Below are 14,172 nucleotides of genomic sequence, written 5' to 3' on the forward strand. Positions count from 1 at the left end.
TGCAGGAAATATGTGGTTTATTGGGAACAACATGATCCCAGCTAGCTTATTGTGAGTACATACTTAGCAGTAAACAACGGTAATGCATTTTCTTTCACCTTTTAAGTGCCACAGGCTGAGGATTCTATTTACAACGCTACAACCATGGTGTCATGTAGGCTACAATCATTTAAACAGAATTACAGAAGGGAACATGAAAAACCATTACACATCTTTCAATTATGAACAAGTTAATGACTAATTATCTAAAGGTCTGGACAAGACTACAGTACTGAAAAAAAGTTTTTTTGTTGTTGTACATATCCATTGAGGGTTTATCATGAGTAGGGGGGATTCACAACTAATGTTATTGTAGAAAAATAATAGTGCCCATGGTTATGATGATAGAATCTAGCAGGTAAAAAGCACAAGATGTGGAGACTGTTTTCTGCCACTACATAAACTTTAGAAGGAATTCATAATTATGTTAACAATTACCATACATACATATCACTAAAGCACAGGTTACCATATATACAGTTGGGTGCATTCGGGTGCTACAGTATCTACTGAAACGTTATGAACAACACCAAGCAGGCTAATATTTACTTGTGCCCCAAATGATGTCCTATTTCCTACATAGTGCACTACTATTTACTGGAGCCCCACGGGCCCTAGTCAAAAGTGATGCACTATCAAGGGGATAGGCTGCCGTTTGGGACGCATACAATGTCTTTCCAACAACCCTTCCACAGATAGACTGCAAAATCTGACTCTGACACTCTTTGAAAGGAGTAAAAGTGAATTGGCATGTGTTTATCTCTTCATGCTACATCTTCACATCCTATTAACACAACGTTACTTACAGGTTAACTTTGGTTTACAGCTTTCTATAACGATACTGTATCTGTGTGGCAGTTTGAAGCTGTGCGTTAAGTTAAATCAGGACTATACAGTTTAGCAGCGTTAAGCCAAAATGAACACGTCTTACACAGAAAGTCACTAGTCAATGTTACATTCGATACAATAGCAGCCCCAAATAGTGTATTGTTCCATTAATAAAACTAAAGATACAATTTCTCTAGACACTTGAGTGTCTCCATGATCTTAACTTGTTGTCCCATCTATGATTTAAATATCTGTGTTCTGGTACCGCTCAATAAATAAAAATCAGAAGTTGGTATATGTAACAATGTCCTATTCTGATATACAGTAAATATGGGTACACATAGTGAATATTAATTCTGTGAAAACATCAGATTACCTTCTTTTTTTTGCATTGATGTAAGAAGACATTAACGAAGAATGAGATTTTTTTTAGATTTTTTGTTAAAACAAAAGTGACAGTCTACACATGACAGTCTACACATGACAGTCTGCACATGACAGTCTGCACATGACAGTCTACACATGACAGTCTGCACATGACAGTCTACACATGACAGTCTACACATGACAGTCTGCACATGACAGTCTACACATGACAGTCTACACATGACAGTCTGCACATGACAGTCTACACATGACAGTCTGCACATGACAGTCTACACATGACAGTCTACACATGACAGTCTACACATGACAGTCTACACATGACAGTCTGCACATGATAGTCTACACATGACAGTCTACACATGACAGTCTACACATGACAGTCTACACATGACAGTCTGCACATGACAGTCTGCACATGACAGTCTACACATGACAGTCTACACATGACAGTCTACACATAATTTATAGCAACGGGTCTGAATATTTATGTAAATAAATAGTGTCGTTTCACGGCACTCCAAATGAGACAAGATGTTTTGCTCCAATTTTGCTTCAAATTCACCAACAAAACAGTATTTATTTATAGAAATGACATGCCATGTATTACCAGGCAGTAGATACAGGCATCTGTTAGTCTGTGTGTGGAGTAAGAATGGTACTGTAATCTCAATGGATCTTCTGGATTTTACTACAAAGGTAAAACTATTCTTTTTCTGGACACTGGTCTTAGGTCAGTTTTACCCCCCTCTACTAACCAGCAGTGAGGATGAAATCTCGCCAATACCTTGTAGCCTTAAAGCAAGAGGGCTTATCGGCTTGCTGGCCCCTTCCTGAACTGACAGCCCATCACACATGCACACACTGGACGTTCCCTTGAAAGTGTATGGGTGATTTAAAATTCTCCTTCTTCGGAGTGTCATGTATTTTATATGCATGGAGAGAGAGGAGTGTTCTCCTTTCATTCTTTCTCTCTCCCCTTCTGTCTCTCTCTCTTAGCATTAGTTTTACCTCATCATGCTTTTCAGTAATTGTGTGAAGGAGCACATGACCCTGAGATTTTTTTAGATTTTTTGTTAAAACAAAAGTGACAGTCTGCACATGACAGTCTACACATGACAGTCTACACATGACAGTCTACACATCATTTAGATGATTCAACAACATGCTCTTTACACTTATCTACATAAACATGTGTGTGTGTGTGTGTGTGTGTGTGTGTGTGTGTGTGTGTGTGTGTGTGTGTGTGTGTGTGTGTGTGTGTGTGTGTGTGTGTGTGTGTGTGTGTGTGTGTGTGTGTGTGTGTGCGCGCGCATGTGAAAGAGAGAGCAAGAGAGTACATATTATGGATAGTAAGGGCTATATTCAATCCAGATCTCCAAAGTTCAGCGCGAAAGCCCAATTGAAATTTAAAGGTAATGTTCCCGCATTGGCGGAGACTGCATTCACGGTAAACGCTGTATATGTCGGCTCAATCAGAAAATACCTTTACGTTTCTGTCACGCCATCTGTAACACTTCAGCGATACGGATTGAATAAAGCCCTAAGCTTTTCCGAGACGCTAGACAAACACATAAAACATTATTGGAAATGATTGTTTACTCTGAAGAGATGTTGTGCTCTGTGCCAGCAGGTGCCAACCTCACAAAGGGTGCTCAAATATCTCAGTTACTGTGCATACAATGGACACCACTTCACTCCAACACAGTACAGAGTCTTTGTGTCCAACAGAGATTTTTCTTGCTGTGAGAGTTTGATACGGTTCGAGATACTGTGAGAGGTGCACACTGGGATTTACTGTGTCTCCAACATGGTCGTCCTAAATGTGGAATCAACCATTAACGTGGCCTGTGGGGAGGGCCTCTTTGTCCCCTAGCTAAGAGCCCAGCAACAGCAGCAGCTGGAGGACACATGTTCTAGAAGAATTGGCGGTTTGGTTCAGTCCCCTTATAGCAGTGGCTTGGCTTGGGTGAGGCCATGAATTCTGGTCAGACATACTGTACAGGCAAGGGGGAGAGAGAAACCAAGAGAGATAGAGAGAAAGATAAAGAGTACTACAAAGAGAGGCAGCCAGAGACATCCAAAATGCTGACACAGTGAGGGAGTGACGTGAGGCCAAACTGATCCATGCCTTTCTGGGGGAGTCAGTTCTTCCTGCAGGCTGTAGTGGCTGTAGTGGTGTGTCTAGCTTCTGGGGAGGGAGGCTCACTGTCACTGAACCTATGGAATGAATCCACCTCTTGTGTTTGTCCCCAAGCATTGTCTGTTCCTAAAACTCCTTGTTCTCTTTCTCTGTACCCACAATGACTCTCTTCTCTGCTCCCTCTTTTTATTTCTCACACGTTCTCTTTCTTTCTCTGTATTTACCTCTCTCCCTCTATCCCTCTCTGATCTCGACTAAGCCAGAAACCCAGCTAGGTGGGATCATATTTTTCACTTTCTGTCAGTAACATCTGATTATTATTATCTGACCCTGCTGGTCATCTATGAACGTTTGAACATCTTGGCCATGTTCTGTTATAATCTCCACCCGGCACAGCCAGAAGAGGACTGGCCACCCCTCAGAGCCTGGTTCCTCTCTAGGTTTCCTCCAAGGTTCTGGCCTTCCTAGGGAGTTTTTCCAAGCCACCGTGCTTCTACACCTGCATTGCTTGCTGTTGGGGTTTTAGGCTGGGTTTCTGTACAGCACTTTGTGACGTTGGCTGATGTAAAAAGGGCTTTATTAATACATTTGATTGATTGATTTGATTGATAAAACAGGGGTTTGGGCTGCCAAACGCTAGAACTAACCTGCTTTTCACTCCTTCAATGCCTCCCTTTATCCTCTCTTCAATGCCTCCCTCTATCCTCTCTTATTACATTTCATATGGGTCAAATGCAAAAAAAGAGTCTCCAATCCACAGTCCAACAGCTCTCTCTCAGATCTCTGCAGAGCAAGCTGCATCTGTGGCACCTAGATGACGTTCTGATGAGACCTTGTATCTATACATGTATGTATAACGATGCTGTGTGTTCAGAGTTGAGTGATGCTCCAGGTATATTGCAGTGTAGAAGCGGTGGGTGGAGAGACACACCGTTCTGGTTAGCGGCGAACTCCTCCCATTATACATTCAGAGCTGCTGTTGTGTGGAGGAAGTCCTTTGAAGGTGGGTTGAAGGGGGTACACAGAGTGCACACAGTTCAAAAAGGGCTCCTCGCCCTAACAACCTGGGTCGGGGCCATCACCTTGGTGCAAGCGGTTGAATCATCAATGTCCTTGCACTCCTATTAGTAAATCCTTCAAGGGAGGCCTGAGGTGCAATATATGCTTTCTTTTGCCACACCGACACATGCTACACAAATCTACACGAGCACACAAAGGTTTCATGCTACAACTAGTAGTCCGAACAAAAACGACACATGCCAAACCCGCCCCTCCTCTCCTCTCTTGTCAAGCCCTCAGTTGTCTCTCCAATCTTTCTGTGATTACAGTTAAACGGCGCGGCTTTCATTACATGTTTTCTTCTGTGTGGGCAGTGACTCTGTTTCCTGCTGTTGTTTGATTTGCATCTTTGTTTTTGAAGTGAGGGTTAAGAAAGAGGGAGTTTTTTCGAGAACAGGGAGAGAAAGAGAAAGAGAGAGGCTTTGAAGACATGCAGGTTGGGGATTCGGGATCGTCTCGGAGGGGGCAGGGCTGCCTTTGAAAAGAGAAAGTAGCAAAAGGGAGTACAAAAAAAGAGGGAGAGAAAACGAGAACTCCTTCACTTCTGTGTAAGGTATGCTCCAATGGTAAGGCTTGCGGCCCCCAGTGCAGCCAGGCCGAAGACGGTCTTGATGGATGGCCACGAACAGAACACAGAGTCCCTCTGTCTGTCATAGAGCTCAACAAAGGCCTCCTGAGAGAGAGAGACAGAGAGAGAGACAGAGTTAATACAAGCAGTGTGTGTGTATTCTTGTGTTCAAAGCTAGCTGGGGGGTCTCCTTTGGAAGTGCCTGCATATCTAAACCCCCTTGGATGCCATCCAACTCCAGTGTTATTACATGCAGGAAGCCAGATCCATTTCAAACCAGCTCCCCTCACACCCGTAACACCCCTCGTGCTCACCCCCGCAAAACTCTGAGGGCCCCTCATAAACACAACACACACACACGAATGAACGCACACACACACCCTAGAGTACTCATGGACACAACCCAAGACAAACACTCCACATGAAAACATACACTGCGTCCTATTGATGTCTTGATGCAAGCTACAGTACACTGTATATGGTCATTCATTAATGGAAAACACAGCATAACAGCTGTGATGCTCCATAGATGCTTCACGGTCCTACAACAGTCTGTTACCGGTGCAACTGCTTCTCCATAATCTCAATGAATACAGCCTGTTATAAAACGATCCCATATGTCCTTATCGTGTACAGTAGAATATTCACCCTGGCTTAATGTATTTATGGCCCATGTGCTGCTGTATGAGGAAATCAAGATGTCCATTTAGAAGCCTTCAGGCCTTGACAGTGAGAACAGCTAGATGGGAAGTTAGAGTATAGAGATCCCCCCTTGAAGACCCCATAAATGGTTGGTGTTGATTAACCTGTATCAAACTGGTCAACCCAAGAAGGAGTGCACCATTGGATATAGGAGGGGTCTGAGGGTTGGGGGGTGCAGGAAACATGATATTGTAGTGTTTTCCTCAGAGCTGAAGGGGGGCCATGTTGTTTATGCCCCTGCCCTATAGTAAGTCCCTAAACCCTAGACCGGTAATACATTGTCGTTACAGCAGTAGCACTAACCCTAACCCTAGACTGCCTTAACATTGATAATCATATAAACAATTAATTTGAGATACAATGGATTATAGGTACAAAATGCACACCCATCACCTCAATAGTGGAGTACTACTGTAGTTTGGCTGGTAACCTGATTATGGGTGAATTCAATTGTTAAGTTCAATTCAATTCAATTCTACATTATTAGTCCCCTGAGGGCCAAATTCTTTTCAGTCCGTCTCGATTAGATCAAGGCTACATTTACCTACACAAATTATGTTATTTACTATTTGTAGAGCAAGACAAATATATGTTTGTTTCAAAATTGCCCTTGATCAAATAGAAAGATAAACTGGGCCATCTTCTATGAACAGTGTCACAGTGTTAGGGAGTGTAAGAGAATATTTCCAGTAAAGCAAACCAAGCCTCACAGGATGACTAAAAAAGGCAATCTATTTCAAATGGCTACGGAAGACAAAAGTATTTCCTGCCTCCCTCTTCTCTCCCCCTTTCCTTTCCTGTAGCATTCCTGAGGCCAGGGGCCATTGAGAGTCAGGATCAGATCAGCAGTTTCTTCACTTTAGGTGCTCTGTTATCAAAACACACAACCATTCCTAGCCAGATACTGTTCACTAAACCAACAGACATTTCTCCTATTGTTGTCATTGTTAGCATTTTCTTTGTTGTTGCTGAAATGAGCACAAAATTAAAAAGGAGCTAATTAAAAAGGCATGTAGGTCATTCTCTGTCTCCTTAAATGCCCCTCTCCCCCCTCGTTGATCAAATCAAATCAACGTTTATTTGTCACGTGCGCCGAACACAACAGGTGTAGACCTTACAGTGAAATGCTTACTTACAGGCTTTAACCAACAGCGCAATTGTTAAGTAAAAAAAATGGTATTAGGTGAACAATAGATAAGTAAAGAAATAAAAACAACAGTAAAAAGACAGAGACAAATAACAGTAGCGAGGCTATAACAGTAGCGAGGCTATAACAATAGCGGGGCTATTTACAGGCACCGGTCAGTCAGGCTGATTGAGGTAGTATGTACATGTAAGTATGGTTAAAGTGACTATGCATGTATGATAAACAGAGAGTAGCAGTAGCGTAAAAGATGGGTTGGCGAGACACAATGCAGATAGTCCAGGTAGCCAATGTGCAGGGGCAACGGTTAGTAGGGCTAATTGAGGTAGTATTTACATGAATGTATAGCTAAAGTGACTATGCATATATGATAAACAGAGAGTAGCAGCAGTGTAAAAGAGGGGTTGGGGGGCACAATGCAAATAGTCCGGGTAGCCATTTGATTACCTGTTCAGGAGTCTTATGGCCTGCGGGTAAAAACAGTTGAAGAGCCTTTTGGTCCTAGACTTGGAGCTCCGGTACTGCTTGCCATGCGGTAGTAGAGAACAGTCTATGACTGGTGTGGCTGGGGTCTTTGACAATTTTTTGGGCCTTCCTCTGACACTGCCTGGTGTAGAGGTCCTGTATGGCAGGCAGCTTAGCCCCAGTGATGTACTGGGCCATATACACTAACCTCTGTAGTGCCTTGCGTTCGGAGGCTGAGCAGTTGCCGTACTAGGCAGTGATGCAACCAGTCAGGATGCTCTCGATGTTGCAGCTGTAGAACCTTTTGAGGATCTGAGGACCCATGCCAAATCTTTTTAGTTTCCTGAGGGGGAATAGGCTTTGTCGTGCACTCTTCAGGACTGTCTTGGTGTGTTTGGACCATTCTAGTTTGTTGGTGATGTGGACACCAAGGAACTTGAAGCTCTCAACCTGCTCCACTACAGCCCTGTCGATGAGAATGGGGGCGTGCTCAGTCCTCCTTTTCCTGTAGTCCACAATCAGAGACCTGGCACCACCCGGCCAGGTCTCTGACCTCCTCCCTATAGGCTGTCTCGTCATTGTCGGTGATCAGGCCTACCATTGTTGTCTCATCAGCAAACTTAATGATGGTGTTGGAGTCGTGCCTGGCAATGCAGTCATGAGTGAACAGGGAGTACAGGAGGGGACTGAGCACGCAACCCTGAGGGGCTCCAGTGTTGAGGATCAGCGTGGTGGATGTGTTGCTACCTACCCTCACCACCTGGGGGTGGCCCATCAGGAAGTCCAGGGTCCAGTTGCAGAGGGAGGTGTTTAGTCCCAGGATCCTTACCTTAGTGATGAGCTTTGAGGGCACTATGGTGTTGAACACTGAGCTGTAGTCAATGAATAGCATTCTCACGTAGGTGTTCCTTTTGTCCAGGTGGGAAAGGGCAGTGTGGAGTGCAATAGAGATTGCATCATCTGTGGATCTGTTTGGGCGGTATGCAAATTGGAGTGGGTCTAGGGTTTCTGGCTACGGACGTGAGTGCTATGGGTCTGTAGCCATTTAGGCAGGTTGCTTTAGTGTTCTTGGGCACAGGGACTGTGGTGGTCTGCTTGAAACGTGTTGGTATTACAGACTCAATCAGGGACATGTTTAAAATGTCAGTGAAGACACCTGCCAGTTGGTCAGCACATGCCCGGAGCACACGTCCTGTTAATCCGTCTGGCCCCGCAGCCTTGTGTATGTTGACCTGTTTAAAGGTCTTACTCACGTCGGCTACGGAGAGCGTGATCACACAGTTGTCCGGAACAGCTGATGCTCTCATGCATGCCTCAGTGTTGCTTGCCTCGAAGCGAGCACAGAAGTAATTTAGCTCGTCTGGTAGGCTCGTGTCACTGGGCAGCTCGCGGCTGTGCTTCCCTTTGTAGTCTGTTATAGTTTGCAAGCCCTGCCACATAAGACGAGCGTCGGAGCCGGTGTAGTACGATTCAATCTTAGCCCTGTATTGTCGCTTTGCCTGTTCGATGGACGTTGGTCGTTGGACGGCATAGCAAGATTTTTCATAAGCTTCTGGGTTAGAGTCCCGCACCTTGAAAGTGGCAGCTCTATAATTTAGCTCAGTGTGAATGTTGCCTGTAATCCATGATTTCTGGTTGGGGTATGTACGTACAGTCACTGTGGGGACAACATCCTCGATGCACTTATTGATAAAGCCAGTGACAGTGACTGATGTGGTGTACTCCTCAATGCCATCGGAAGAATCCCAGAACATATTCAAGTCTGTGATAGCAAATAAGTCCTGTAGCTTAGCATCTGCTTCATCTGACCACTTTTTTATAGACCGAGTCACTGGTGCTTCCTGCTTTCATTTTTGCTTGTAAGCAGGAATCAGGAGGATAGAATTGTGGTCAGATTTACCAAATGGAGGGCGACGGAGAGCTTTGTACGCGTCTCTGTGTGTGGAGTACAGGTGATCTAGAATTGTTTTCCCTCTGGTTGCACATTTAACATGTTGATAGAAATTAGGTAGAACTGATCTAAGTTTCCCTGCATTAAAGTCTCTGGCCACTAGGAGTGCCACCTCTGGGTGAGCGGTTTCCTGTTTGCCTATTTCCTTATACAGATGACTGAGTGCAGTCTTAGTGTCAGCATCTGTCTGTGGTGGTAAATAAACAGACACAAAAAGTATGACAACTCTCTTGGCAAATAGTGTGGCCTGCATTTTATCATAAGATACTCTACTTCAGGCAAGCAAAATCTAGAGACTTCCTATGATTTCGTGCACCAGCTGTTGTTTACAAATATGCACAGACCGGCGCCCGTAAAACTGCTGCCATTTTATACCCATCCACCCACCAACACACACACCCTTCCATCCTTCTCAGCACAGGTATTATTTAGTGTGCGGGTGCCTCAGTCAGACCTCCTACTGTGAGGAACGTTGTACAGCTCCTCTGCTAAAAACATCGGCTGCCTGTTGCCCTTCTTTTCCCACCTACCCACCACAGGAAAAACTGTTTGCTGCGACAACACAGACTGGTTGCCACCGGTTGCCACTACAAGCCGTTGCATGATACCTTCCTGACCATGGCATGATAATATTATGGATAGCTAGACAAAATTGCAAAAAGGAAATGTGCATCTATAGCAGCAATAAATGATATAACATGTGGGGTTCCGAACAATGGATAATTCAAATGCAACAACTGACTAGACATTCCATTTAGAAAACCCCAGAATGGTACTTTGTGTAATAACCTGAGACAGGGAGCACCAGGGGTTGATGGGTAATGGAGTTGATGGGTCAGTCAGGTGGACATCATGAGACCGTGGCGTGGTACATCATGCTCTAATTCTCTAGGTCAGCTCCCAGACACCAGTTAGTTTCTCACCATTACAGATAACATGTGACTACTGTTGAAAAACAACAACTAGAGGTCAGTCTCTCTCTCTCTCTCTCTCTCTCTCTCTCTCTCTCTCTGTCCTTTTTCCAAATGCAAGGTCAGAGGAGACAGGGAAAGGGCCTTTAGCTTACACAAAGATAGTGAAATATCATTCTGCTATCCATGCAAGAACAAAAACAAGACAAGTAGTTTGCCCTTCACCAAGACCATCTGCTAGCTTAAGTAGGTGAGTGACTGGGGAATCAGTCCAGTGTTACATACAGTCTTTCAGCGCTGAAGTTCACCTAGAGTGCTTCGTTGATCAACACACACGGGTGCCAAGAATCAAACAAAAATCCAGCCCAACCTTCTATCAGGCCCAGTAAATATTTTTTGCTTTATATTTATGACAACATTCACATTGTCACGTAGCAAATCCCTTGGAGACCCACAGCAGCACTCTCTGGGAAAAAGAAGAGAAACAAAATGAGGGGAAAAGAGGATCACTGGCTGCCACAGGCATGGGTGGCACCATGTAGCCACAGTGTCATGGTTACCCCTGTAGCTTGCCACATCTCCTGATGCTATAATATAAGCTTGACGACCTGAGATTGACTTTTCCCACCAGCAGGGCTGTCTTTTCTTGACCTCTGATTTGCTTTTCTCATGATACAGAGCTTCAGCATTGTCTCTTAGAGAATGTCCCTCTAGACTGAGTTTAACTCTACTCTCCCCAAGAGGGGAACAGGAAATTCCGAAATTCCACTCCAGTCCTGGGTATCCTGGGCTTCTCCTGTTCGTTATTGTGAATGGATAATTTGCCTACACTTGCCTTGTGTGTGGGAAATAAGGAGTAGCCCTGTATGCTTGGCTGGCCTCTAGTCTCCACTCTCTCAGACAGACAGTTGATTAAAACACCACCAGGCAGTAAGGCCTTTGCCAAAACAGATAAATTATTAGGCAAGTTATCTCTGTTGTTTGGCTCACTGTCTAATTATGGCCAGCTTGGGAGTTCTCCTCTCCTCATTACGACCACAGAAAAGGAGGGATGAGAGAAGGCGGGATAAGAGGAGGAGGGATGAGAGGAGGAGGAGGAGGAATGTGGGTTAAAGTTCAGACATTAATTAAAGTGCCTATATATTGTGGCTTCAGAGCAACAGCCGCTAAGCCAAGCGTGTCCCAATGCTGTGGGTCTACACCACCACACCATAAACATACTGTTTAGTACACTGCAGACACACTCAGACACACTACACCTCTCAGCTCCTACAGTGTCGTCTCTACGGAGGATCTGGCTGTTTACCCCCAAGCTAATTCATCTAAGACAAAACTCTTACTAAAAGAAGGGGGGCAGAGAAAAAAAAGAGTCAGAGTAGGGTAAGTGTACAAATACAGAAAAACAGAAACCATAACAAAGCCTATAGGGGAGAATCTCTCATTGAATATTGTGCTACATTTGTTTATTGATCAAGTAGGAAATCCTGCCTGTGTCTGTCTAGTTCTGTTTACCTAAACAGACGCAGCCCTTTACTATCCATTCCAATCCAGACACAATAGGTGACAAGATGGCAACCTTGAGTCTGCGGCGACAAGGTCGCTCGGCGTGTGTAGCGTCTCTGGTGTCACCCATCGACCTGCTGCCTGCTGGAAAACAGATGACTGAGGACTTTTCAGACACACACTCATTACCCAGAAATCCCCTAGCGTCAGCAGCACAGGCCCAGGAACAAGGGACACTGTCTGAGTCCTTGGATAGCATCGATATTACACACAGAAGCAAACTGATAGCCTGGCTATATAAAGTGACAAAAAAAGAGGTGAGATATCTGTCGATCAGTCAGAAATCCACATTAAGTTGGGGTGGAAACAACAAAATAACTAAGACCATTTTTTTTTGCATAGCTACCAAGGCATAGAGGGAATATTTAATGGTAAGAAAATAACTACTGTACACTGCTACTGTAGAGATGCCTGCTGAAGACAATGACATACTGAAAAACATGTTTTGCATAATGACAATATCCTACCAACGGGACATTAAAAACTGTAATATCTTATGTTTCACCAAGTCGTGCCTGAACGACGACATGAATAACAAAAAGCTGGTGGGTTTTAAGCTTTTTCAGCAGGATAAAACAGCGGCCTCTGGTAAGACAAGGTGTGGCGGTCTATGTATATTTGTAAACAACAGCTGGTTCACAAAATCTAAGTCTCGAGGTTTTGCTCGCCTGAGGTAGAGTATCTCATGATAAGCTGTAGACCACACTATTTACCAAGAGAGTTTTCAATTTTATTTTTCGTAGCTGTCTACATACCACCACAAACTGATGCTGGCACTAAGACCGCACTCAATGAGCTGTATACAGCCAGAAGTAAACAGGAAAATGCTCACCCAGAGGCGGCGCTCCTAGTGGCCGGGGACTTTAATGCAGGAAAACTCAAATCCGTTTTACCTCATTTCTATCAGCATGTTAAATGTGCAACCAGAGTGAAAAACACTCTAGATCACCTTTACTCCACACACAAAGACGCGTACAAAGCTCTCCCTCGCTCTCCATTTGGCAAATCTGAAAGTGGTCTGATGAAGCAGATGCTAAACTACAGGACTGTTTTGCTTTTTACACCTGGACAAAAGGAACACCTATGTGAGAATGCTATTCATTGACTACAGATCAGCGTTCAACACCATAGTGCCCTCCAAGCTCATCACTAAGCTAAGGTCCCTGGGACTAAACACCTCCCTCTGCAACTAGATCCTGGACTTCCTGACGGGCCGCCCCCAGGTGGTAAGGGTAGGTAACAACACATCCGCCATGCTGATCCTCAACACGGGCGCCCCTCAGGTGTGCGTGCTCAGTCCCCTCCTGTACTCCCTGTTCACTCATGATTGCATGGCCAGGCACGACTCCAACACCATCATTAAGTTTGCAGATGACACAAAAGTGGTAGGCCTTATCACCGACAATGACGAGACAGCCAATAGGGAGGAGGTCAGAGACCTGGCCGTGTGGTGCCAGGACAACAACCTCTCCCTCAACGTGATCAAGACAAAGGAGATGATTGTGGACTACAGGAAAAGGAGGACCGAGCATGCCCCCATTCTCAAGATTGGGCTGTAGTGGAGCCGGTTGAGAGCAGGTTGTCCACATCACCAACAAACTAACATGGTCCAAGCACACCAAGACAGTTGTGAAGAGGGCACGACAAAACCTATTCCCCTTCAGCAGACTGGAAAGATTTGGCATGGGTCCTCAGATCCTCCAAAAGGTTCTATAGCTGCACCATCGAGAGCATCCTGACTGGTTGCATCACTGCCTGGTATGGCTTCTGCTCGGCCTCCGACCGCAAGGCACTACAGAGGATAGTGCATACAGCCCAGTACATCACTGGGGCTAAGCTTCCTGCCATCCAGGACCTCTATACCAGGCGGTGTCAGAGGAAGGCCCTAAAAATGGTGAAAGACTCCAGCCACCCTAGTCATAGACTGTTCTCTCTGCTACCACATGGCAAGCGGTACCGGAGCGCCAAGTCTAGGTCCAAAAGGCTTCTAAACAGCTTCTACTCCCAAGCCATAAGACTCCTGAACAGCTAATCAAATGGCTACCCAGACTATTTGCACCCCCCCCCCCATTTTACACTGCTGCTACTCTCTGTTTATTACCTATGCATAGTTTCTTTAATAACTCTACCTACATGTACATATTACCTCAATTACCTCTACTAACTGATGTCCCCACACATTGACGCTGTATCGGTACCCCCTGTATATAGCCTCGCTATTTTTATTTTACTGCTGCTCTTTAATTATTTGTCCCTTTTATTTATTTTCTTTTTTCTTTTTCTTTTTTTTTGGTTGGTATTTTTTCTTAAAACTGCGCTGTTGGTTAAGGGCTTATATGTAAGCATTTCACTGTAAGGTCTACACCTGTTGTATTCGGCGCATGTGACAAATAACATTTGATTTGATAATACACA

The 14,172-nt window shown here is 44.7% G+C and overlaps 1 protein-coding gene across 1 annotated transcript in view; it reads right to left on the reverse strand.

Moving 5' to 3' along the window:
• The window catches only part of LOC106599248 (apoptosis regulator Bcl-2), a 61,109-nt gene continuing 46,937 nt past the window's right edge, over positions 1–14,172 (reverse strand). Inside the window, exon 2 of the mRNA XM_014190372.2 lies at positions 1–5,126. Coding sequence (XP_014045847.1) covers positions 4,992–5,126 — 135 coding nt within the window. The 3' untranslated portion in view covers positions 1–4,991. The remainder of the gene's footprint in view (positions 5,127–14,172) is intronic.

The sequence above is a fragment of the Salmo salar genome, chromosome ssa03 (genome assembly GCF_905237065.1).
Source record: "Salmo salar chromosome ssa03, Ssal_v3.1, whole genome shotgun sequence".
NCBI classification, from domain to species: domain Eukaryota; kingdom Metazoa; phylum Chordata; class Actinopteri; order Salmoniformes; family Salmonidae; genus Salmo; species Salmo salar.